At 42.4% G+C, this 26696-nt stretch overlaps 3 protein-coding genes across 3 annotated transcripts; 1 reads left to right on the forward strand and 2 right to left on the reverse strand.

Moving 5' to 3' along the window:
- Nucleotides 1-318: 318 nt before the first annotated feature.
- LOC117480159 (E3 ubiquitin-protein ligase rnf146-like) lies at nucleotides 319-4188 on the reverse strand. Its single transcript, XM_034127353.1, has 3 exons — nucleotides 4046-4188; nucleotides 3320-3383; nucleotides 319-3019 (listed from the first exon to the last, which is right to left on the reverse strand). The coding sequence occupies exon 3, from the start codon at nucleotides 3005-3007 to the stop codon at nucleotides 1859-1861; it is 1149 nt and encodes a 382-aa protein (XP_033983244.1). The 5' UTR covers nucleotides 3008-3019; nucleotides 3320-3383; nucleotides 4046-4188; the 3' UTR covers nucleotides 319-1858.
- Nucleotides 4189-4243: 55 nt separating this feature from the next.
- Nucleotides 4244-5809, forward strand: mdh2 (malate dehydrogenase 2, NAD (mitochondrial)). Its single transcript, XM_034127354.1, has one exon. It carries the CDS (start codon nucleotides 4361-4363, stop codon nucleotides 5372-5374), a length of 1014 nt encoding a protein of 337 aa, XP_033983245.1. The 5' UTR covers nucleotides 4244-4360; the 3' UTR covers nucleotides 5375-5809.
- Nucleotides 5810-6587: 778 nt separating this feature from the next.
- On the reverse strand, nucleotides 6588-20357 carry rspo3 (R-spondin 3). The gene is made up of 6 exons (XM_034127262.1): nucleotides 19489-20357; nucleotides 14797-14991; nucleotides 14071-14214; nucleotides 13722-13868; nucleotides 13425-13610; nucleotides 6588-7482 (listed from the first exon to the last, which is right to left on the reverse strand). Exons 1-6 carry the CDS (start codon nucleotides 19586-19588, stop codon nucleotides 7265-7267), a joined length of 990 nt encoding a protein of 329 aa, XP_033983153.1. The 5' UTR covers nucleotides 19589-20357; the 3' UTR covers nucleotides 6588-7264.
- Nucleotides 20358-26696: the final 6339 nt, after the last annotated feature.

The raw sequence follows: 26696 nt of genomic DNA on the forward strand, positions 1-26696 counted from the left end.
TTCTATTTATAGCTAAGTAAGGAAACCACTGTCACTACCTCATTCTGCAATATGCAGTCTTTTATCCGTCTGTCTTTTAAATGTATTGTTTTATATATTATGTTATATGATTAATGCATATTAAATATCTCAGCTGTGCATGTAGTAGAAATAATAATGATTTTTGAACTCTGGAAAAATCTCGAGATGAAAAACAAGTAAAATGTTAGTGCACAATGAGCCCATTGATAGTCCTACTTATGTAACACTCAATACAATTCTATATTAAATATAAAATGACCAGAACGTATTCTAATAACCAGAGACATGAGCCCAAGATTGATCATTTTAGGATGATGAAATTACACAATTTATTTTTAAATTACAAATCATGTAACAAAAAAAGTTGCCAAGCGAAGATACGGACACAAACTTTATTCTTCAGAATGAGAAGGCTAAGACTGAGCTGATGATGTAAGCATGTAAGAAATATAAAAGTAACATACAACTTGAAATCTCTGCAGGATGGCTAATAGCATTAGCATGTTGTTGTTCTCTTACTGCCTCTGACATCGTACAGATTTACAACCATAGGAAACGCAAACAAAACAAAACAGACACAAATGAAAAACATTTACTCAAACGCAAAAAAAAAAAGCAATTCTCATCATCTTGCCAACCAGTAGTGTTTAAATAACTCTCTCTTCAAACATGCACTAATCACAAAACTTTAGAAAAACACCAATTGAGAATACTTTAGTCGGGACAATAAGACTATGAATGAGGCTGCAGAGGCCTCAACAGCTTTAAAAGGAGAACACTGATACTTCACATTAAAATGCCAATTATTTAAACAAATTGGATATGTACTTCTATTATGCAAATCAAAGCAAAACCATCAGCAGGTAGTCCGATAATCCTGTGGGCTCCTGAATTAGCACATTTAGTGTGACATTTATATACCCAAAATGCGTAACAGTAAAGTACTTCTTCCTTTCCTTTTTTTTTTATCTGGAAAAGCAACCTCAAGATTTTCTTCCACAATGACATACTTTCAAAAGTTAGTTTAAATTTCAGAATTGTTAAGGAAAGGCATTGATGATCAGTTAAATTTGAAGTAAGGGAGTTGTGTAGGGAACAAGTAATCAAGGATTTAATAATTTGCATGAGTGGTCAGATGACTTGAGCTCTAAGAAGCCCATCGGCGTGCTATGTTAGCTGAGAGAGTTAAAGTGAAGTTGATTAGAATGCGACTGTTCATGATAATGATAAAGACACAGTTCCATTTCCAGAGTAACTACCCCATTATGCGTTCACCCTCGAATGTCACAGATCTGGCTAAGAATTCCCAGCAACCTTCTGGGTATTGGGATAATCCATTTCAACACAATATCTAGGATAGGCAAGTCAGGTTTAAGTTTTAGCCTCCACTTTTCTGGATTTTAAAATGAACACTGTATCTGCCTGCAACCAAATGGCCAAAAGTGACCCACAGTTGGTGTGTTACCTCACATCATGTGCTGGATAAAGACAGTTATGAGAGGTCATGGCTCTTATCAACATGCTGTGTGCATCTGACTCATTACCAAGCTGTACCTCTTGTTTCTGTACTAAAACGTTAAACCCAACATTATTTATACTGGCTGGGTTTTTATTGACTGCCAAATCATACAGACACACACAGCCTTGTGAGCCAAATAGAGGCACCAAATTCGATTGTTAAAATGTGGTTGTTTACCTAAAAACATGGGAGTATGTTAGGCCTAATCTCTCTTTTACTGAGCAATCTATCCACATCTGATCCGTGACAGCATACAGCGAGGAATAAATTAATGAAATGGAACATGGCCATTTGGTGGTGATGGTATCATGGCGGACTTCACACTTCAGTCACTGTACACTGGCCGTCAGGCATTCTGGACCTCCCACTGCTACTGGATGAAGAAGGGGGAGAGGCGGACTCAGCGCCTGGAGGGGCTCTGTTCTCTGGATTCAGTCTTTGCCTCCGTGGCCGATCCTCCCAGGGCTCCACCCGCTCTCCATCTCCCCCACCCTCTTCCTCATCCTCCTCTTCATCCTCATCGTCGCTCCAGTCTCCAGAGCCAGACTCGTCCACGGATGTGAGAGGGTCAGAGGACCTGGAGGGCGAGGCCTCCTCTTCCTCGTCTTCTTCCTCTCCTTCCCCTGTCTCAGACCGCTCATTGGAGGGTGTGGGCCTGGGGCTGACTTGCAGCTGGGAGAGAGCATCCTCCAGGGTGGGGCTGTTGCTGCTGCCGGGCTGACCACCGAGGGAGGTGGGGGGTCTGGCTGTAACAGTGGAGGGGATACCTGTGACCTGCTGCTGTGTACCAGCCAATGTGGTATCAGCCCCATCCGCAGAGTGTTCACGACCAGCTGCCCCTATAGCCCCAGCGACAGCCTCAGTGTCCAAACGCAGGCCCGCCACTCCCTTCTTGGGGATATCCAAAACGTCCCTCTTTATCTTGCGTCTACGACCATGCTCATTGCGTCTGTACTGCACCATGTTCTCCAAGTCGGCTACGTACAAAAAACCAGCAATCAGCATTTCAGCTGTTTTCTTGCCCTTAGAGAAAGCGTCCTCCAGCTCGCGGCTGGTTCGCTCGTCATACTGCCACCAACCATTACGGCCTTCATAATACCAGGCGTGATCACTTGCTGCCCCGGCCCGGCCTCCTGCTGATGCCTTCAGCTCCTCCGGAGACAGAAGTGTTGGCCTTTCCAGGAAGTCATCGGGTACCTCCTGTCTGCAGAGGGCACAGCGTTTGCTCTGCCAGGATGCTCCCTTCACACACAGGAAACAGAAGACGTGATGGCATGGTAGCTGGACTGGGTGGACGCAGCTCTGCAGACAGATGGCACACTCCGGTACCGAAAGTGCTGGAGATGAGTTGCTGGAGCCGGCGCATGACGATTCAGCACTGTTCCCACTTCCTCCACCACTGCTGCTGCCTTTCTTACTGGATGGAAGCGAGCTAACAGAGTGGTCTACCTCCCCACAACTAGCCATCCTTAGGAAGTACTGAGGAAAGAGGGCAATATATTATATTGGGCCTGTTAGGATTATCATATTATCCTATATTGGTTTAAAAAAAAAAAAAATCAGTATTTCAAAATGATTATTAATGTAGTTTTAAGATAACAAGTTCTACATTACTGGCAATAAGCACTTTTATGCACATTTAACATTGAATTGCATGTTACTTTAACTTAAAAGCAAACAGTCCCGAGATAAAGTCCAATTTAGAATCATGAATATCCAAAGATACCAAAGTCTATATGCCTTCTGTAATATAAAACAAGGCTGGTATTTGATACTTACTGGAAATACCCTTAATGCTGATGTATCATTAGGAGAGCTGTTGGACCTTCAAGTTTGCCACTGCCTAAAGGAAAGGAGAAGTGTGTCAACATATATTTGATTTTCAACTGTTCTGAAGATAAAAACAATGATGATACACATAATATCAAGTTTTTCTTTACGTAAGCGTCATTGTGACCAAAAACTGCACTTCTACCCTAATGTTAAAACGGATTAGCAACAAATAACTACGTTAATTCACTCAGCTATGACTGAAATGTTGGGGTTAACTTAAGTCTGTTGAACAAAGGGCTGCTCTGTTAACTGTGACAACAAACACTGAATTGTGTCAGCTAGCCGTTTGAGCTAACGCAGTTGGTTCATGACAGCTTACGATACTCGAGTAAAATCAACAGCTAACGATCTAACATCCACACTAACAGATGACAGTATAAAACAACACTTATTTAGTTATGCTTACGTTAGGTACATTAAGTAAGCCGTTCGTTGTCACCGTTACGAAAGTCCAAACTCAGTCAAACAGTACAGAGGGATTTTCTCGACTAGCAAAGCTACCATAACAATAAGACCTGTTGTAGCTATCGCTGGCTAGGTTGATAGCTGTGACTCCAGCAAATAGACGGAGTTCATCTGACGGTGCTAGCTTATTTTAGAAGGGCGGCACAAACATTAAGGGTAAGCGTTTCCTCACGAAGAGACAATAAAACGACTACGCAGGAAACATACCGTTAAATGCTGCTGTGTTGGTCTGGTGTGCGGTTACAATTCGGGTAACGACACAATTTTCTAATGCTAATCTACCGACATCCAATGTTAACTGGCTTTGTTTTCCTCTGAAAAAGGAGATGAGATAAAGACCACGACGTAACAGTACGTGCTGACGTACTGTGACGTAAAATGGTACGACCCTTATATTCTACGCATGACAGTTTACTGTGCTTCCTGTTCACTCGTGGCTAGAGGACGTTGGTGTCACACAGAAGAAGGGCTCGCCAAGTATTTTTATTTTCCACCAAAGTAAGCAGAGAACTAACAAACAATATGTTTGCCCGTGCTGTGAGACCTACCGTGAGCCTGGCTCGGAGCCTTTCTACCTCTACGCAGAACAACGCCAAGGTTGCGGTGCTGGGGGCGTCCGGAGGCATAGGCCAGCCACTCTCTCTGCTCCTGAAGAACAGCCCCTTGGTGAGCCACCTCTCTCTGTTTGATATTGCCCATACCCCCGGTGTGGCTGCAGATCTCAGCCACATCGAGACAAGGGCCAATGTGACCGGCCACATGGGCCCCGATCAGCTGGATGCTGCTCTACAGGGCTGCGACGTCGTGGTCATCCCCGCCGGTGTGCCCAGAAAACCCGGCATGACCCGTGATGATCTCTTCAACACCAACGCCACCATTGTAGCCACCTTGGCCGATGCCTGTGCCCGCAACTGCCCCGAGGCTATGATCTGCATTATTGCTAACCCTGTCAACTCCACCATCCCCATTGCATCAGAGGTCATGAAGAAATATGGAGTTTACAACCCCAACAGAATGTTTGGTGTCACAACCTTGGACATTGTCAGAGCCAACGCCTTCGTGGCAGAGCTCAAAGGTCTTGACCCAGCTCGTGTCAACGTACCAGTCATTGGAGGTCATGCTGGGAAGACCATCATTCCCCTCATCTCCCAGTGCACACCAAAGGTCGAGTTCTCTGCTGACCAGCTCGCTGCTCTGACAGCCAGGATCCAGGAGGCCGGCACTGAGGTGGTGAAGGCCAAGGCTGGAGCCGGTTCTGCTACCCTGTCCATGGCTTATGCTGGAGCCCGCTTCACCTTCTCCGTCCTGGACGCCATGAATGGAAAGGAGGGTGTGGTGGAATGTGGGTATGTCAGGTCTGAGGAGACAGAGTGCAAGTACTTCTCCACACCTCTTCTTCTGGGGAAGAGCGGCATCGAGAAGAACCTTGGACTGGGCCAGCTGACCGCCTTCGAGGAGCAGCTGGTCGCTGAAGCCATGACTGAGCTGAAGGCTTCTATCAAGAAGGGCGAGGATTTCGTGGCTAACATGAAGTGAACAGGGAGCATTATATTGTAAAAAAATAAAATAAAAAAGCAGCAGTTGTGATTGATAATTTGTTCCATCCTACCTAAAGCCATTTGGGTAAAACTGAAAATCACAGTGTTTCCCCTTTTTGTTTTCGTTTTGACAGTAGAATTTTCTTGATTCAGCAATCCTAGTGTTAACCAAGGTCCAATGTATCATTTCCTCTTACCTTCTTAAACATGGCTTTCTTGCACTATGATTATTGTACCGTGAATTACCTATATTTAGCAAATGTGAAATTTTAACAAATTCATATATTTTCATGTACAGCCTGTATTAATGGGGATTTCTCTGCATAAGAAATGAGGAAGAAATACTGTCATCATGCCTGTTGATGCTACTCGATGTTCCTGATGAACAAAATACTCACTCCATAAATAAAGTTTAAGCTTAGCTTTAAAAAAATGATTCCTTGTTTTTGTTTAACAATAGTATTTGGCTTTACATTGTACAACTGAAAGGCCGACCTTACTTTTGCTTAGTTTATGACACACACTCAGTCTAGGCGCTGAAATACTTAAGATATGGGTTCAAATGCACTAATTTACTTAATAAAAAGGTAGTAATTTAAACCAACTAAACACTAGAATCATTTAAATGGAAAATATGTATCTTGATCTAAATTAACATGATGGTAGTTTTCAGAAAATAGGAGGCCTATAGTCCCTGCAAAAATAATCATTTTGTGAACTTTGATATAGGTTATAAGTCCTGCATGAAGCCGTATTCACAATGTGTGCATAAGAAACAACAAATAGATTCTAGAACAGTAAAGTGTAAAATGGGGAAGCTTCCCACTGCAATGGACAAAACCTTATTTATTGTTAGCTGTATACATATTTCCTCTGGCAGATGTCGCTGTCTAAAGCAAGTCTTCAGGTATGACAGATGTAACACTATACTACTGCTAAAGCTTTCACCCGAAAGAGCTAAATATAGCTGCATACTGAGTTCCCTTTGCATTTAGTCTCAGGGTTTAAAGCAAGCTTAAGTGGATTGCACAAGAAGGAAGAACACCGGTACAAACCCATTATAGTTTTATTTGACATACAGGTGCTTTCGGTTCCTAGCCAAGGAGCTTTACTGAGAGCACATATTCGATTTACACAAAAAGAAAAACCAATAAGATTTATCACTTATCTGGATAAAACAAGCTTTTTGTCCAAGACATACAGAACACATGTTAATGTTTTTATTTTTTATTTATTGACTTTGGTTCACAGCATGCAGGACCTCCTACATCTGACATTTGTTGTGATTATGAAGATGTCACAAGATGGCAATTGCAAACACACTTTTATTTTTTTCTTTACAAATTCTGCACCAAATAAAATAAAGTAAAGATATCTAAAGAACAGGAACAACAATAATAAACAATTGTTCTACATAATGTTGCAAAATCTACATTCAAAAACCATGACGCGCAATGTTGTACCAGGGCCCCATTAAATAACCATATCAACAAGCACATAGTATAATGTCTTAGTCTCTCTGTCCGTCTGTCTTTCTGTCCACCAGTCCTCCACAGTCACAGACATTTCTCACTTCGTCTCAGCAGTGTCTCCTGCACCTTTCATCAGAGACACTCTCAGTGGTGGAAGTGAAGGAGTAGTAGCGGCTACAGGGGGAAAAAAAGGACTTCTTAAAGTCCATCGTGGCCCCTAGCCTTGTGGCTGAATGTGCCCCATCCCGCTTGTGCATAAACATTATATTAAAATCATACAGGTAGCAGCAACACCCCTGCAGAGAGGGGTCGAGGGGGGTTAACAGTGGGTGAGGATGGGGGAGTTTTGGAGAAGTTAGAAGTGGAGGATGACAGGAGGAGGTTGGGGAGGCGCTAGACTTTGTCTGTCCATCGCACTACTGTACGAGTCCAACTGCAGGTGTAACTTGGTCTGTTTCATGGCCTCGTCGACGCCTGTGCTCCGTTTTGTTCCTGATATCAGAGTCCTCACGTTCACCTGTCTCCCTCTCACGCTCCCTTTCTATTTTTCTCTCCCGTCGCCCCCCTGGGTTCTCCTTATCTTTACGGTTGTTGCGATTCCTCCGTTCTTTTCGCTCATTCTTCCTCCTTTCACCTGGGAGATAAAGAACATAAAAAACAACATTTTAGTAAAGCAGATTCCCTTATCAGTATTCATTAATGTTTTACAGAATCTTTTCCTACTAAAAATGAATTCATAAAGAATGTTGGAAAATAACCTTGTAAAATAGGGTTAGGTTTAGGGTCAAACAATACCGGTTGTTTTACATTTGCCACTTGCAAATTCAGTCTTGTAACATTCAGGCCCAATGTCTGAACCCCAGTTCTATTTTTGACAACATTTGTATTATGCTGTGGCTAAAAATAGCAAAGCTTTAACCTTTAAGCTCAACCTAGTTTACTGCTGTTGATTTTTGTCAGACAAACACTAGTAACTGGGATTCAGAGACTTAGTTGATCCTTGCATCAGACTGTAAGTTATGAAAACCACCATATATGTATAAAAAAGTAGCAAGACTTAGGTGAGAGTGAACTATAAACAAATATCAGTGTGCAACACTAGTTACTGCAGTGCTCTGTTTTCACCACTAGATGCCGGTCTTTATCCACAGACAGCAGCCCCCTGCCTGTGATGAGCAGACCTTTGTCCAAAATAGAAAACCTTTAAATAAACCCCCCAATTTATCTGCTCTTGCAACACCATCTCATAAACAAAACGGAGAGTTTTGGAATGCTGAAGGTTTATCTCTGCTCGAGCTACAGTTATTAATGATAATAACAAGATCCAGCCCCAGGGAGGTTGGAGACAGGACCTGCAAGTGAAAAGCAGAGGAGGCCCTTTCCTGTTGTTGTACTGCTGCTGTTCATGTGTGAGTGGAACGGAGCAGCACGGCCTGCTTGGCTGTTTGGCCGGCCAGTTGGGGATTGTGAAACTGCTGAAGTCGGCAGTAGGCACAGACACAGGGAGAGAGAGAAAGACAGATAAAGGGAGGGAGAGAAAGAGATCTCTCTCTGTCTCTCTACTGTTTGGCCCCTATACGCTCATCCTCTCCCTCACTGTCTGTCCATTAATCAAGCCGGGCTCTGGGTGGACCAGGGTGCGTATCTGACCCACACATTCTCTACCTGCCCACTGTGTTTAACCTCTAAAGAGGATAGGCGATAATTGCATAATGTGAACGTGGTTCAATTGCAAGACAGTGAGAGTAAGTAAAAAGTCATTCAAGCTAGATGGATGCATGGATGGATGGATGGACGGATGGATTAATCTGGTGCATTGACTCATACGGGGTCTGCCCTCCGTCCTCTATAAACACAGGAAGTCCCCTTCGCTCTCATTGTTTTCTCTGTCCTGACACCATTTACAACTATTTACAAGTTCAGTGGATTAGTCATACTGTAGCCCCTGTGCTTTTGTCGAGCCAGAGGAGAAACCTAATCCATGCCAGTGTTGAGATGATTAGGAGAGTGTTTATCAAACCCAACCTGCGTTTGGTTAGTTGGAACAGTTTCTGATGGCCGTTTTGTAAACTGTGTAATGACATGTGTGTAATGGTCTCAAAATGAGACACCTTTAGAGGTTTTGAGACATTTTCAACACACATTTAGTACATTCTTCAAAAGCCAAGTTTTAATGAATAAGGTCTGACTGGCAGTGTTTGAAAGGTTGGCTTTGGGGACAAAACACGGACATCTCCTAGTAAACTAAACCCTGGAACCTGTACCAGCAGGGAAACAGCTTCATTTTAAAGAAAAAAAAGAGAAAGGCTCTTAGGAGAGCATTGAGGACATCACAAGGATTAAGTCCTGTTTTGGCCGAACAATATGCTGTAAGAATGCAAAAGCACTTCACACATATAGATTTGTTTTTTGAAAATTCAACATACTCATGGCCAGTAGGTTTTACCCTCAAATAATTGTAATTATTTATTCATTTTGTAGCCTATCACTTACTCTTATGGTAATGTAGGCATGCATTTTAGGACATTACATCTGTACATTATGTTAACTGTGTGATGAAAGGTCATTCAGTTTTGAGGAGATGCATTGCTACTGCAAAGTGGTACCAAACTAAATATGTGATTCTTCAAGTAATATTATTGTGTTTGGGATATTACTTTGATGTTGTAAGTGCTGACATCCCTCATACTCATGAAACTTTACAGTTGTGTAATTGAGATCAAAATTAAGGTTGAGTACAAAAATGGCCGTTGTTCCGAGCAAGGTAGACAACGTTGCAATGGTCTCTAGTTTGTCATATTTTAGCCAAGCATGGTTCAGTCCAAAACAGCAGTCGACCTACACACAGTTATTATGGCTGTAACTGTTTCTTTGCTACCTTCCTAATATGTCCACTAACATCCTGGAAAACAAAAGTCCCCTAATAACATCAAATGTGGCTATTATGTTTCTGTTTGTGTTCTAAATACAAAAACAGAGATATAATAAGTGAGTTTTGAAAGGAAGATGATAAATAGACATATTTCTAAAACGACAAACTACTCCTTTAATGTAGTTTCAGTTGTTACTATTAACAACCCTTTAACCCTTGAACACTGTCTATTTTGTTGTCTGGCAAAAGCTCATAAAAGTGACCAAAAATAAACAACACAAATAATGGCTCATGTATGCTCCACTTAAGATTTTAGGATTTGTACCAAGACAAAAGACATTGCAAATAATTTATTATGACCAATAGGTCAACATATAATTACTGCGATCAGTACACAGATGAGAAATATTTTTCATCTTTACAAGTGGAAAACATTTTGCTAAAATGTTTTGTTAAGGAAGGGAAATGTATACAGAAATGTGTTCTCTTTTTCACGTTTCTCCCTAGTAAGCTGCACAGTGTAAACACAGCCTCAAGTGAGACCTGCTGAATTGTATGTGGCTGTAATGTAACTGCTGGATATCTGTTGCAATGTATTAACAAAGGACAGGAGTCAGTAAACTGTACTGAGAGCGCAGAGAGGGGCTTCACTGGGTGGGACACTGCACGCTGTGTGTGTGTGTGTGTGTGTGTGTGTGTGTGTGTGTGTGTGTGTGTGTGTGTGTGTGTGTGTGTGTGTGTGTGTGTGTGTGTGTGTGTGTGTGTGTGTGTGTGTGTGTGTGTGTGTGTGTGTGTGTGTGTGTGTGTGTGTGTGTGTGTGTGTGTGTGTGTGTGTGTGTGCGCGGTGAAAGAGACATGGAGAGAGAAAGAGAGCAGTAGAAGAGATGAATAACAATCCAGTGAGAGTATTAAACGAACAATGTGAATGTAGGAAATCAAATTAGAGAGCGGATGGGCACTGAGGGCAAGGGGAAGTGTGTGTGTGCACGTGTGTGTGCGGTTGGAGGAGCACTGTGTGTTTTAGAGTGGCACATCCTCCGTGGCAGGCGTGCTGTCGTCCGGGGAGCTTTTGGCGGGAGCCAGGCTGGGATTAAAGGCTATGGGCTGTCCCACAAGTGGAATGCCTGCCGCATGGCCGCATGGCCGCATGGCCGCCAGGATCTCATGGGGGTGGGAGGGGGGCTTTTGCCAGTGAGTGTGTGTGTCTGACCCCCCAATACTGACTTGCTTGCTTGCCTCACTGTATATATCTGTATGTGTAATAGGTCTGTGTGTGGGAGTTAAAGGGGGCTAAGGTTTGCAGAGGGCACGCACTCTATTCAGCCACAGAGATAGAGAGGGGAACAGCAGGGCAATCGAAGCACAAATTAGCCAGCGTTAAATTGACGGCGGCGCAGATGAGGATGTGTGTGTAAACATTCGTAATCTCTGGCCGCCGATAGCAGAGGAGCAGAGCCAAGTTTCTCTGAATCTCAGCCTGAATATGTCAGCGTGTTTCCAACAGTTTTACAACTTTTCTGAAGAGATATCTGCAATGTAATGAATAATCAACAACAGGCTAGCTGTTTGCTCCTTCTTTAAGTCTTCATGCTTAACTAAACTAATCCCCTAGCTGTCTCAAGTTTAATAGACACACAGATTCAACAGACATGAATGTGGTATTCTGTCGTCTAACCATTGGAAAGAAAACGTTTGTATTTCCCACAAGGTCAAACTGAACATCATTTAAGAAACATTGACTTAATTAGTTAGGCGCAGACATATTTGGAAAGACTTAGCAGATGTACCTTTGGAGGAGTAAGTGCAGGAGGCGGGATAGAGGGGAAGGATACGGCAAAAGGAGAAAGTGCAAAAGAGGAGCAAAAGAAAAGGAGGAGGAGGATGTATCAGTGTCTAAGGGCTGCTGGAGGATTACCGGGGGCTCTCTGAGGTCGGACCACTGACCCCCTAGTGTGTGCAGAACGTAAACACAGAGGAGAAGACGCGCCGAAGCAGATAATTAGCTCTCATTCACTGCGGATGCTCTTGGAGCAAGGGCAACTGGGTAATCAGAAGCACAGGCAACATTGATATTTATAATAATGTGAAAGACACATGGCTCTCTTTCTTCCTTTCTTTCGTTCATTCTTACTTTCAATGAACCTCCCTTCTCTCTGTACCCCCTCCTCTTCCCATGCTCAGGCTAGATCAACAGAGCTGTCGACTCCACACTAAAGTCCCGGCCCCGACCCGGCTGACTGGGAGCGCCAACAGAGAGCTTATATGGGGGTCTGTGTTTTCTTTGGTGTGGTAGGGAGTGTGTGTGTGTGTGTGTGTGTGTGTGTGTGTGTGTGTGTGTGTGTGTGTGTGTGTGTGTGTGTGTGTGTGTGTGTGTGTGTGTGTGTGTGTGTGTGTGTGTGTGTGTGTGTGTGTGTGTGTGTGTGTGTGTGTGTGTGTGTGTGTGTGTGTGTGTGTGTGTGTGTGTGTGTGTGTGTGTGTGTGTGTGTGTGTGTGTGTGGAAGGGACGAGGATGAGGGAATGGATCAGCAGAGAGATACAGAAAGAAAGTGAGAGAGAGGGATAGCAGGGGGTGACAGAGGGCACATTTTGCAGTCTGCATTAGAGATCACGTCTACCCAGTTGACTCCCTTCACAAATTACCACCAAGTGCAACGGCTGTGTAGTTATTTTAGTGACACAGAGATGGTATGTGTGTGTATCTCTGTGTGTGTGTGTGTGTGTTTGTGCATTTGTCTGAAAGAGACAGGGATCTGGATATGTGTGTGCATTTGTTGGTGTGAGTGTGTGTGTGTGTATTGGCAGCTGTGGGGATAAACCAATACTGATCCCCTGGTCGCCGCGTGCCTCCCAGGGGGAGGATGTTGATGTTGAGCTGGCTGTTTCTGCTCCAGAGTCAACTGCTTTTCTGCTGCATCACACATACACAGACACACACATGCACATAAACACGCACATACACACACACACTGTTTGTTCTGTAAGTGTGAGGCCCAAGGGGGCTGGATCTCAGCCTCCTAGCATGGCTGCGATCTATCATTTAACACTGCAGAGCCCAGGCTAAAAAACAACCAGCCGTGGTCGCCATCCAGCCTAGTAACCACACACACAGCACACACATAACACAAAGTGGTTTTAAATGTGCCACAGAATCGGGGTTTATAAAGAGACGCGCCCGTCTGAAAGCAGTTTTCTCCCTCTTCATTAGAAACGATCACGCTATTCCCTGTTTACTAGGAGCAGAGAAAGGGGATTGACTGTTTAAAAATCCAGAGAGGCCTCGTGGGAAAACACACAACATACCCATTGCAACATCACACATGTGTGTTCCCCCCACTGTCCTCACTCTAACCACAATGGCAATCCTCTGAGTAAACAGTCGTAGTCCTGAGCGGAAGACCGACCAGCTCTGATTGTACAAGCTGAAGCAGCAAGGTCTGGAATTCATAGAAATCGTGCCATGTGTCACAAATACAATACTGGCAGCCAGTGTGATGGTTCAACAGCAGCTACAATAGACAATGGCTGTGGTCGAATAGTAAAAAAAAGAAACAAATCCTGTACGTTTTCCTAACCACTTTTCCCTGGTGACCTCCACGGAAAACGTTATGAGGTCAAGGAAAGACGTGAAGGAGAAGGACTTAGAAAAAGACAGCAATGGTGCCAAGAGAATCTGACTGCAGATTCGGACATGCTGTTTTCTTTACCTGGGCATTTCCTCCTCTTGAGCAGGCACTCTTTGATCTCAGAGATCTCAGGGCAGGGATTGCCAAAGGGCGATGGGTACTGGAGGACCTGCCGTGTGCGGGTCTCTTGGCCCCGCTTGAACCCACAGGTTCTCCCGGAGCGAGAGCAGGGGCTCCACTCGTTCCACTCACCCACCTCGCAGTGCACTGACAGGGGAAGAAATGGAGATGAAGAAGTGAGGATGAGGAAGTGTTTCTCAGTGGACATAAAATGGCATCTGAGGTGAGTCCATCCACTCACACAGAACCTGGACTCACCTTGTGGTGTGCACTCCATGAGTTTGTCATTGGGCTCGTAGTCCTCTGGACAGACATGGTGACACGTCCCGCTGAGCTGATACAGGCCGGGCCGGCACCGTGTGCATGTGTCACTGCTCACACACACCTCACACTCTGCAGGGCATCCTACAAACACAACAGCACAGTAATCCATCTGTGAACATAGCGGCCAAATATAACGCATAACATGTTTTACGTGGTCTTCATTCCAAAGTCAGATTTGTTTGGTAAACTCTGCATGGCTAATGTGGGATAACCACAAGCTAAGTAAGATTAAATAAAAGACACAACCCTGCGTTTTATCCCTGTCTCTGATAAATGCACTCACTGTAAACACACTCCCTCTGTGCTTCGTTCCGCACCATCCCTTCGGGACAGTTCTCCTGGCACTTGCCCTGGTGAAGGTAGAATCCTGCTCGGCAGTGTGTGCAGAAGGTCTTGTGGAAGCAGGACTCACAGTCCGACCTGCACTCTAACAGAGAAACACAGACCCACCGCCAGCGTTTATTTAAACTCTACAAGTTATCATGTGTGTCCTGCGTGTTAAATATACAGGTCGTCAGTGTGTGTGTGTGTGTTTGTCTCACTGGGAATACAGTCGGGAATATAGGCCACTGCAGTCAGATTGATATCTTACAAGGTGGGTACATGATTTTAAGCAAAGCAACACTTGGAAAGGAAACATACTTAGCAGGTATCAAGTTATTTAAGTACATACTTTATGTATACATAATGACATATTTTACAAGCATGACGTTAAACTGATGCTTGTGAAGAAGGAAAAGGTGAATATACACTTCTTGTAACATGTAAGTAAAACACGCTTTGAAGAGGCCACATTTTACTCCAGACAAGCTTGAGCTACTTTTCTGTGTGTGTTTGTTATGATACATGAACAATCTGAATGCCTTTCCATTCAGAGGACATTTACTGTACACTGAAATCTACTTATACCACACCTACAAACTTTGTTCATTTAATTTGGGAACATGCAATGGCAATATTTCCATTAATATTCTGCTACACAAATAGACGGTCACTGATCTTGGCTTACTTGTGCAGGTGTTTCTTTCTGGGGATCGTGTGCCGTAAAAGCCCGGAGGACAGGAAGTCATGCACACGCCGATCTGCTTCATCCCAATCCTCTCCAAATGCATGAAGAAGCGTGGCTTGCAGGACAGGCAGCCATTGTAGTCAGAGCAGGTCAGACAGCCACCCTGCTGGCACCCCGAGCTCACACCAGAGATCTCTGTTGACAGGAGCAGGGGGATGTTTAAGTATGACTTTCACATGGTTACTTTGGGGGAATTTCAGAGTAGAATTTACCCTGATGGTTAGCTTGTCAGATATGCATATCACAACATTTGATAAGCCACAATGCCCCAGTTCAAGAACCTTGAACCTTGGGCACTTTGTTTGTAATACCAGCCTCCCTCTTGTTCAAAGCTCATAGTGTATCTTTCTTTTGGTGTGAAGAATGGAAACAGTAACCTTCAGGTAGCCTCTCTGTACATCTGTTATTCATTTGGCACTAAAACATTCAAGGAATAAATATGTCCACTTTTCAGCTAAATGAAGTCCAAAGAGACCCATTTAAGGCCCTAGAGACAATAAAACACCAAATTGTAAAAATAACAACCTTGTTGATTTTGATTAGATTCAGCTTTTTCTGACTTTTTATTCTATTAAACCAGCCATTTTTATGCAATACCAAAACGTGAACCATTAGTGCTTGATTTTCTTTAAAGTATTTAATATCTCATCTCACTCATCCAGGGTGTGGAATATTCTGTAGGCTTATCCGGCATAAACCAGTTCCTAATTCAAATAAGTACGAAAATAAAAACGCTTTTTAATGTTGTATTTCAGGCGCTATTCCTGAAAATCTTTTCGAACAAGGAAACAGTGATTTGTTCTTAAAATCCCATTAAAACCTAAGTTTGTTAAAGTTGCTGTGTCATGTTTTCCCCAAAAATGAGAACAAAGGTCAAACAAAAAGTAAACTGTATCGTGGATACATGGTATAATTACATGGACTAATCACCTACTGTATACTGTGTCAGCACAGTGCAAATGACAGCTATTTATACCTTGTTTACAACCCTGTTTATGTACTCAAGTACTGTAGTGTTTAGTTCATGTTGATATATTTCATAGTAGGGTTTGTATCCCCCACTCTACACTAATTTGTGGGATAACTTACCAGTATTTGTCATCCACGGATGAAAGCTCTGGTTGTATGTTTAAATCATTTTAATTGCATGTTGACAATTTGTCACGTACCATTTTTGATTTCTTGCAGTCAGTATCCTGGAAAAGCTTGTATATCACGCTTTTCAGTATCTGATTGCACTTAGTGGACAAAAACAGTAACAAAGAGGGATTGGGCAGTTGGATGGGGATGTATAAAATTAAAACCACAAAATACATATCAGGCTCCACAATGTTTGGTAGTTCAGGTTGGACGCTGTTAGCTTTTTACTGTTTCCGTATAACTGTTCTCATGAGGAAAATAATAGTGTACACGGAGAGCGCAGACCTCCGCCGAGGCCGATTGCCTTATTTCATAGTGTAAATAAATGTGAAAGAAAATGTGTTTGTCCAACACGTGATTTGGATCTGCTCCAAAATGTAATGGATTCTTCATTTGCACATATTATACTCTTCCAACATTACTTATGAAAATGTGGCCAGCAGTTCTACCATAAACCTGCTGACAAACAACCGTAAGCTACTTGATTGAGGTAATGAGTTGAACACACCATTGTTGAGTTTTTAGCCTCTGGGAAAGATCATTTTGAACCTTTCTTTATGGGACAAACATTTTGGAACCGACTTGTTTATAGGACATGATAGACATGGGATACCCATGCTGCATTGGTACTCCATTCCGAAAGGCATTGATTGGGAAATGTTGCAGTAGTAACACATGATAGGAAAATCAAACGCAACCCCTGGAAGCGTCTAAAGAATTGGTTTTCCTCTCCAGCCTTGGCATCTCCTGCCACTGCCTTTAAGCTGGCCCTCTCCCTTCGCCTCTAAATTGGGGGTTTGGCTGCCAGTTTACCATAGATCATGGATACTTTGTTTGAAATATCTCGGCAATCTTTACAACTGCTGTCCATTTGCCCACATGTGTTCCTGCCAACCTTCCCTGATTCACAGAAGTCTTAAGACACAGGAATTTGGCCTTGCCCTCACACTTGCACCGACAAAACCTCAGATGAACTTACACAGCATACCAACAAAGTCACATATGAATAAACACATTCACATGCCTGCACACACACAAACACAGATGGTTCATGGAGAAAATAGAACTGTGCAACAAAAATAAAACTGACATGAATTTCCTTGAATGTGTACCTCTTTATAGAGGTGCATCATGTGGCACACTTGACTTCCTTGACTTTATAATCATATATTTAGCTTCCAATCAGTGCATTTTCATCCCCCACTGGAGTAATCTGATAAACTATATATTTTGGATGCATCATCACAGACAGGAAGCTGGGTGCGCGGGTTGAGTCTCTGCTTGGTAGTTTTGGCCCGTTGACTCAATGGTCATTGACTCCCAACTCACTCTTACCCCCTTCTTTCCCTCTGAAGTGTGAACTCATTCACCCCTTACCAACTAATCCTTCCATCCTCCCTGATGTCTCTGGAAGTGTAAGATATCTGCATCCTCTGAGGAAGTTTGGATTATTTGTAAAATCTTTCAATTAATGGCTACTGGGTGAGGCTAGGGAAGCAGAAGATTCCTTCTTACTAGAACGTGACACAACTGAAATTAATTAATGCTGCCCTCTCACAAACAGAGTAAAATCCTTTTTCAGTCCATGAAACACATTTTCACAATCTGATTTTGTCCAAAAACAAATTAATACTAATTTTAAATATGTCAGTTTCACAAAATGATGCTGCTGACACTGTTTTTGGTCTGAGGACATTATTCAAGAAACTGAGGGCTCGAGTACTTTCAGTAGACCCTCCTGCCCCCTCTCACTCACACTGTGTTGAGAGGCTCTTTAATGTTGTTTAGGGGGAAATAAACATTCAAAAGGGAGATGTATAAACTGTAGGATATGCAGCAGACTCTACAACATTTCAATCTTACATTGGTACGGCAAAACACACATTTAAGTGAGAATAATTCCAACAGGAAAGGTCCCCTGTCTTTTATTAATAAAACTGGTGTCTGGTTTCATTATTTGTCATCTTGCTGCAGTTTAAACAACAATCTATAATGGCTTTTTCAACCTGTTGAACAATAAATTGTTCTTTATGTCTGACCAAAACTACATTGCACAGATCTACCAAGAGCAAAAGTAACACCAGGACCCCTTTAAAACGACACAATAAACACACAGTTAACCCCACACTCCCTCTTTTTTTTTTATTTCCACTTTGGTGGTCATGAAAGAAGAAATTACAACTTACACAGTCCTGGTCTAGACTACAGATCTGAACTCTATGATCAAATGTAAAGGGATGTAGAGGGAGGATTCAGCTCCAGGTGGAAGGTATAACAACATCACTCCGAAGGTCTATTATTGTAGATCACTGACTGTCTTCAGCACGCTGGCAAGCGATACATGGAATATTCCAGTTGTCACTGCTCTTCTCTAACAGACTTAGTCACTGAGCACATCTGGAGACCCTCAGTGATAACGTGTGCGTAGGACAGATAGAAAAATATACTTTATTATTACTTATTTCATTGTGTCATGGAAAATGGCTGGCAATAGCTCAAGGGATGAGACATAATGTTGGACCTCGGGCAGATATATGGGAGATGAAATACCACAAGACTTCAGAGTGTTTTCAGCATGGAACATCTCTGCTTTCTAGAGAGCCTACTGTCAAATTTGCACCGATTCATTAGAACAAGATTTCAAATTGGGATTTTCTGACTGGCATAAATCTCACACAGTGTTAACCAACATCAGAACAACCCTCACCTCCAATACATTTAACGAGGTTATTTCACTAAGGATGTGGAGGTTGGCAGTGTCTATTTGAACAGTGATCAGGTCTAACGCCCGGGTCATGCAGCTCCCTGCCGGCCTGAAGTCTGCTGCTCTGGCCGCTAGAGAGCGACGGGAACCAGGAGACTGTGCGCAAAGAGAAGCGGCCACAGGCTTCAGGTGACAGGCACTATTAATTAATTTAATCAAGGTATCAAGCAAACAGTAACAAGTCAAAGTCGACTAACAATCGTGAAATTACGGAAGGTATCGTGAAAGCACCTGAAAATGAATGAGCTAATTGGCTGGATTTTCATCAACCGATGTAAGAATAACTCCCACAACAGCGATATCATATAAATTGGAGCGCATAAACGTCATAATGCAGAAATGTAGGGTTGGGAGTGTGGAAATGTGTGTTAATATCTGTATACTGAATATCTTAAATAATCAATTATAACATTGGAAACTGGCACAAGCACTGTGGTAATGTGCCACAAATGAGTTTAAATGTGACATTTAATTTTGTTATTATATAATGGAGAAGAAATTATCAACAGAAATAACTGCGATTTATTTTGATAAGAAACTTAAAATTCCAGACAGATATTTAAAAAAAAATATTGGTTTCGCTTCTTCAATAGCACAATATGTGGAATAGAGGTTTGTTTTGTGACTTGAAACATCTTTGAGTAGAATAGCCTAATACATTCCTTAATGAAACAAACGAATAAACTCAACAGGGCAGCACCTTGCCTACTTTACTTTGCCGTACTCACGTTTATGTTGCCGGTGCCTGGAGCTGCTGTGCTGCTGACATCCAGTGTAATCCATGCAGTGCAAGATGATCAAAACAAAGGAGATCAGTTGTAATTGCATAGTAGCCCAGAGATGAGACTCGTAAAGCCAATGTTAATGTTACCAAGTCACTTATTGGATGAGTTTCCGTTTTCTTCCCACTGACAGTGGCAGAGTGTGGAGGATAGGTAATTCCTAGAAACAGCAGGACCCCCAGCTATGTGCTGGTGATATGTGGTGATGGTAGTGTACGGCCCAAAGATGCCTGGGCCGCTTAGACTGTAACATCCTGGACAGTATCTTCATATGTGCCGAGAAAGCCAGACTGAGTCAGGGATCCGTTATCCGTGCTGTGGTAAAGAACATGCCTTCCAATAAAACAAGAAACAAACACGCCAAAATTCTCATCCAGGAGTAAAGCAAAACCAATCATTAGTTAAGGTCGAAAAGATTAACTAAATGATTATTTATAATAATCATGACTCTCAAAAAGTCTAAGATATCATATCCATGTGCAGAACTCCAAATTCTTCAAATCGTCCCTGTCTCTCTGAGGGGAGATGCGCCGTGCGTCCCGGTGTGTGGATACCTTTAGGTGCCAGGCGCGCTCAGGCTCTCGGCTTCATCCCAGCATCATAAGCACAAAAGTAAAAGCCACAACTGGACTTACACTAGTAATAAAAACACGTGTAAGTTGAAGACTGTTGTAGTTCTTCTGGATGTCAAACACACACCTCCTCTCGGTCGCTGTCGGCTGCAGGCAACTGAACCAAAGTAAATCTCCGCAGTTTCAGCGCTTTTCTGCTTTGCGTGCAAGACCCATTCACTCCCCTCCTGCCGGCCGGCTGATGACTTCAGCCCTGCTGTCTCTCTGTCTCTACCACCCCCCCCCCCCCACCCCCATGAGCTCCAAAGTTTATTTAGAGGGCAAGCCCCCCCGCGTCAGAGACAGAGAGAGGGAGAGGAAGAGAGAGAGAGAGAAAGTCAGAACGAGGGTTTAGTTATGTGTAATGCAGCTTTCTATGATTCCTGTCTGGCTCTCAGTGATGCTGTAAATGCGCATTCATGAACCAGCCTAAATATAATATGATGTGGATCCTCTTTGCTATTTTTGAAACGTTAATGTTTCAAAAAAGAAGAAGTAATTTTCTCATGTAAGAAAATGACATTAGCCTACTAATAAAAAAAAGTCGTTGAAAATGTTAATTCTTTTATTTTACACATTCTCAAAATCCACGAGCCAATTTACGTCAGTAAAGAATGGGAAACAGAGGAGCAGGTTCAAATGAAGATGTCATTTTGTGCCTTAAGACCATTGACTTATTTCCCTTTAAGTGAAGGTCTGAATTTGGGTTGTCGTTCCTAATCCTGATACACCTTTATATGTATACACATTTAGAATGCGAGATTACCTCAAATAGTACAGATTTAAGAGCATTCATTTATCAGGATAATCTTTGAATATGTTTCAATAATTACTTCAGGAAAGATGTTTCTTCTGACAAAGTACTTTAATAGGTAGTTTGAATGTGTGTTTCATATTCAATTACAAATTTGAAATTGATCTACAAAAATTAACTTGAGATATATATTTATTTTCACCTTTGTGATCTTATCACTTTCTACCCATGCAATGATGTTTTTACTATCAATCCCAGCTGCAGTGATGGTCCCTTCAGTTGGTATCAGCTAAAGAGGCAGACACATCTCCTCCTATCGCCTCCAGAGGGAGCTAGTTCCATTAAAGCGTGAGGCACAATGTCATAAATGACATGCACGGTATCAGTGAGTTATGGTAGAAGTTGTTACCTTTTCCTGCTGAGGCGAATGTGATGTTGTTTGTATATTTAGAATTTAGAGGAGAAAGGAATTGGATAAAATAGCCTTACAATTTAGAATCCCCCCCAACAAACAGATCAATGGTTCATTTAGAACTTTTTTACAAGTATTTCTTCACATTTAGCAAATTGTGTTTTGTCCATCTACAATCCTTGTTCTAGATTATTTGTCATCATGACCTCAGTTGGTATATGTAGAATCTTTGGTGGTATTTGGTCTTAAATGACTGTAGACCTATAGGGTTTAGTGAATTGTGGCCCCTTGAGATTGGAGCAGGGCAGTGTAAAGGGGGTGGGGGGCTGAAGCCTCATTTGTCTAACGGGTGTGTTGATGTTTAGGGGGGAACAGTATGCACGAGTCCAGTGCTTCTCCTCGCTGTGGCTTCTGGTCTTTCATCAGTCACTGCGCTGAGGAAAGCAATGCAAACACAGTGGGGGCTCCTTCTTCATGGGAATACTTCCTTGTTTGCCCTGTGAGCTCAGAACCAGGGCAGGGAGACATAACACAGATTGATGCATTGTTTTAAACCCTTTCACCTCCACTGGGGCAGACTGTTGTTTTTAATAAATGTATGTTTGCACAAAAGCAATAAAATGTAATATCACATCCAAGCTAATGTGCGTTAAATAAACATATTTTACAAATAGTTGGACAAATTGTAAAAATATGATGAAACCTCCCTCCTCCCTCTTCTCCGTTCCGTCAGTTTGGTGTAAGGGATGTCGAGGAATAATGCGTGTCTTTGTGTCCCAGACTGAACTAGCCCCACTATCCCCTGGGGGAAGGAGTGTGGTGTGTGTGTGGTGTGTGTGTGGTGTGTGTGGTGTGTGTGTGTGTGTGTGTGTGTGTGTGTGTGTGTGTGGTGTGTGTGTGTGTGTGTGTGTGTGTGTGTGTGTGTGTGTGTGTGTGTGTGTGTGTGTGGTGTGTGTGTGTGTGTGTGTGTGTGTGTGTGTGTGTGTGTGTGTGTGTTGTGTGTTGTGTGTGTGTGTGTGTGTGTGTGTGTGTGTGTGTGTGTGTGTGTGTGTCTGTGTTTGTGTGTATGTAGCATTGGGGTGCGCAAGGTTAAGGTCACTTGGTCAGTCCCTGTGACCGTCCAGTGAGAGAATCAGTCGACACCTGTAAATGAAGCCGGGCAGGTGCATAAACCCTCCCGACCAAGGATGGATGCACACTACAAGTTTTTTTAATAATACCACATTTAGTCCTATTTTGGCCCGACTCTAATTTAGGCCTTTAGCTAAGAGGGCCGTGAGAGTTTATTGCATCATACTTGTTAGTATAAAGTCTGGCTTGGCAGTCAAGCCTCTATCAAATCTCAAAATAACTTAAAAACCTTTTGGTCTCCAATAACTTCTGAAGAGCATCATCTGACTCTTTAGCTGCTAACTACTCCAATATTGTCCCCTTCAAGTTTATAAATATGTCTCAGTTCTCAGACAAAAACAGACAACATCTGGACCTCAATGTGGTAACGACTTGAAAATCACAATTTAGCCTTTCCCTAAAGCATGTCCTGATTTATTCTCAATTTTACTCCATCCATATATATCAATTTTTCTGACCATCATTTACAAAATGAACATCATGCTCTATTAAAGAAAACCTAGAACTAGCACTTGGAAGCAGAAAAACAAGTTTAAATTGTTCAGTGAGTTAATAAAACATAAAAAGTTATGTCATTTTTATCATAGACTTCAATACAATCAACTTGTATAGAGTTATTAATGCGTCAAAACCCCGCTTGTTGGATGTTCAAACGTTTTCTGTTTTTTGGCACTTCTACATGTCTGGGGGTGTCCGCCTGGTTAAACCCCAAGGTCAGAGAAAATGGGTTTTGGTGATTAATATTCATTTGAGGAACCCTTCCAGGCATCTTTAAAAGTTAATGTCAGGGCTGTCAGAAGTGTATACAAATCTAATTACACTTATCATTCCCTAGTCTAAGCTACAATCATAAGGTTACAATCATAGGCTAATCTTTTCAGATGTCAAGATGCCACTTATTATACTCATATGACATTGCACAAATCCATTTACGCTCTTAAGCCTCACACGCATCAGAGAAGCAAACATACCACCACACCACAAAGCTCATGCCTGTGATCTTGGCAAACTGTTCATTCCCCGGCCTATGACTCATAAAATTCCCAGATGACAGGGACAATGTCGATCCACTGTCATCAGCTAATGAATTAGGCCGGGTTCTCTGCGCAGTGCAATTGATAGAGTATGTCTCGCTGGGAAAACATCGCGCTGCAGTCTGTGGCCTTTTATGCAGGTTGCATCTATTAACGCTGCAAATAGCCCAGTGGCAATCCTGTGCACTCTCTCAGCATGAAGCAAGTACAATGAGGCACTGACACGGGTTGAATGTTATGAAAAAATAGACATGCACACACACACATAAATACAGGATCTACAAGTTCTAATAAATAATTGTTGATTCTCGAAAATTCTATTAAACATATAGAGTCTGGGAGGATTAAGTAAACAACAATAAGACAGGTGCTTGTGCTTTGGGGTAGTAGGTGGGACAAACCCATCTAACAGTAAATGTGTGTGCGCATGTTTGTGTGGATGCATTTGTGTGTGTATACGGGGGTGATTGAGGGGATCATTTCATAGTAAGAGGGCTGGAGGAGGTAGTGGAGGACACATAATCACTGTGAGCAAGGGCTGTCAGCTGTACACACAGAGGGAAAGCGGGTCAGAGTTTTGTATAAGGAAGGTCAAAAGAGAAGGGTACTGTGTGAGTGTGTGTATGTGTGGTCGTAGGGTGCAATTACGACATATTTCATGTCTGTAATAACAAATAGTCCTATTGCAATTCCTTGACATTTTGGGATACGCTTTTTCGCTTCCTTTTTAAAAAGGTAGATTCATGTGTCCATTGAATATGAAACTGCAGCTGGTGGACGTTTCTGTAACTTAGCTTAGCTCAAAGGCTTCAAACAGGTCAAAACTGCTAGCTTTCTAAAGGTACCAAAATGCACTTTTAAAGTAAAAAAATAAGCATGTTTGTACGAAAACACACAAAAGCAACCTGCATAGAAGCGAGGAAGTCGCTGCACTAGGCTAAGAATTAGTTTTGCTCATAACACTCTTAGAAAATGTCTATATCTTGGAAATAAAGCAAATGATATGCACTCCTATTTTAAACGTGTCTTCTGAAATGATACAGTGCCTTGACTTGAACTGTTTTTGTGAACACTAACATTGTTTTTCTCTTGAGAAATCTAGTTCCTGCATGTTTGATTTAGGTTAGATTTTTTATGAACATGTATTTGCACATGTACGTATGGAAATATCCGGTTCACGTTGATGTGATGTGCCAAAGTTTGTTGGGCTTTACTGTGGAAGTGACCCCAGGAGGAATCCCCTCAGCAGGCCTGACTAATTTGGCCATGAGCGTGGCATTAACTACACATTCCTTCCGAAGCGGTGTCTCCACTTCCCTCTCCCCCTCGACAGCAGCACTTTAAATAAACTAAACGCAGGACTGTTAAGAAAGGCCACCGCTTTCTGTGTCTGACCCTTTGTATGACCTCATTTGATGTATTTCCTCTTCGTTTGAGCTTCTTTTTGAAAAACGTGACTGACCGGTGAATTATCCAAGTGACTAGTATGACAGGAGGGGGGAAAGTTAAGAAAGTTCTGAGTTCACTTGAGTCAGGGAGGAGGGGGGGCATCCTGATCCTCCAAAAATTAGAGGAAAAGTCAGTGAGCAAAGCCAGCCACCTCTTGACAAGAGTGAGAAAGTTTATATATTCTCTTCCCTCTTGCTACCCCTGTGCCGGTCTCTTATGAAGCTGTGGAGAGACAATGACAGCGTACTGGGGATCAAACACTGCTACCCTGGACATTTTAATCATCCGAGCACCACCAGCTTTTTTTCCCATCAGTTGTTGCCCGGCAACAGGTGAGGCGGACCCCAGATATTCTGTATGTGTGTGTGGTATTTCTGGTGGGGGGGTGCAGATCAGGCTGTGTGTATAAAAGAACCTAGGGGTTATTTTTATTAATCTGCATGGGGAGTCTCTTTCTCTTTCTCCTTGATGAAACCCTTTCAGCTCCTTCTTTATGGTCGGCGGCCCGTCTGCACTCGACTTTTGTCCTGTGATTGTTCGGCTCCGCAGGGACCCGTGTCAGGCATCCCCTCTCAAAGAGAGCCTGTGTGAGGGTAGGTGTGTGTATGGACAAGTGAGAGACACACAACACTGTTATCATTATGGATAGCTTACAAAACAGAAAAAAAGTAGTTTGTCATGCAAATATCGTAAATCATTTTTGTTGACTTTTTCTGAACATGTGGTCCAGGAACAGCCCTCGAGAAACGTTGAGATTATTCGCAAAAGAAAGTTGAAAGAAGGCAGATGGCCTGAGCTTTATTTTTCTTGCGAACAATTTCCTCTCAATCTAAGAGGTTCTAATGGAAAGGCCCTGAATTAAAACATGTGTGAAAGTACAACTCACCCCTTCCTTTCTCACCCAGGCAGAACAACCCCAGCGAGCCACACTGAAGAAATAATTTGTCTTTCTGTGAAGTAAATTAATGCAGACATTTTTTCCATCCAGTCCAAAAATTAGGACTCTTTTCCTTTTCCAGCCAAGCTGAGTGTCGGCTACTTCTGTTCTGCGAGAGTTACCAGTGGCTAATGTTGGGTTGTTGATTTCAGGAACTGTTGAGAGTGTGGTTTTAACATTCAACAAATAGTTTCCCAGATGTTCCAAACATTAGGACACTGGAGTGATGCCTCTCCTCTCTCAAACACACCACATAATATCACACTGGAGCATTTGGAATGCTTTTAATGGATAACTAATGTTACCTCTTGCCACAGTGTTTTGAGCTGATTTAAGGATCCCATTCCAAATAAAGTATAATTTCAACATTTCAAAATTGGATATACAGAAACTAAATATTTAGTATTTAGTCATGGGACAGCTCTTGCTTAATAGAAACTAAATGTAGCCTTATTCTTCTTCTTAAAAGTTTAAGAGTCTACAGGATCGCAGCTCTGTTAGGGCTGTACTGAGGCACACCAATGCCAAATGCTAATAAGTGAGCATGCTAATAATGATGATGCTAAGATACAGATTTTCTGACTGTTTAATGTTTACCATGTTTAACATCTTAGTTTAGAAAGTTAAAGATAAAGAAGATAATGTGGATGTGTTGCATTAGTTTTAGGTAATAATACAAAAGTATTGTACAAATTGACCTGGTAATGATTCTAGCAATCTATCCAATAGCATCTGAGCTCAAACTAAAAATGTATCCTCCTGGTTGATACAGAAAAATAGCCAGAGAATCGTCAAAGTCAGTGGGATTCATCCTATGGGGACCGAC

The sequence above is a fragment of the Trematomus bernacchii genome, unplaced genomic scaffold (genome assembly GCF_902827165.1).
Source record: "Trematomus bernacchii unplaced genomic scaffold, fTreBer1.1, whole genome shotgun sequence".
In the NCBI taxonomy this organism is placed as follows: domain Eukaryota; kingdom Metazoa; phylum Chordata; class Actinopteri; order Perciformes; family Nototheniidae; genus Trematomus; species Trematomus bernacchii.

Coding starts and splice junctions, on each gene's coding strand:
- LOC117480159 (XM_034127353.1), bottom strand. CDS start 3,007: ATGGCTAGTTGTGGGGAGGTAGACCACTCTGTTAGCTCGCTTCCATCC.
- mdh2 (XM_034127354.1), top strand. CDS start 4,361: ATGTTTGCCCGTGCTGTGAGACCTACCGTGAGCCTGGCTCGGAGCCTT.
- rspo3 (XM_034127262.1), bottom strand. CDS start 19,588: ATGCAATTACAACTGATCTCCTTTGTTTTGATCATCTTGCACTGCATG. Junction 14,215..14,796: donor AGAAAGAAACACCTGCACAA/GTAAGCCAAGAT, acceptor TTTCTCTGTTAG/AGTGCAGGTCGGACTGTGAG. Junction 13,869..14,070: donor ACAGAGGGAGTGTGTTTACA/GTGAGTGCATTT, acceptor TTGTGTTTGTAG/GATGCCCTGCAGAGTGTGAG.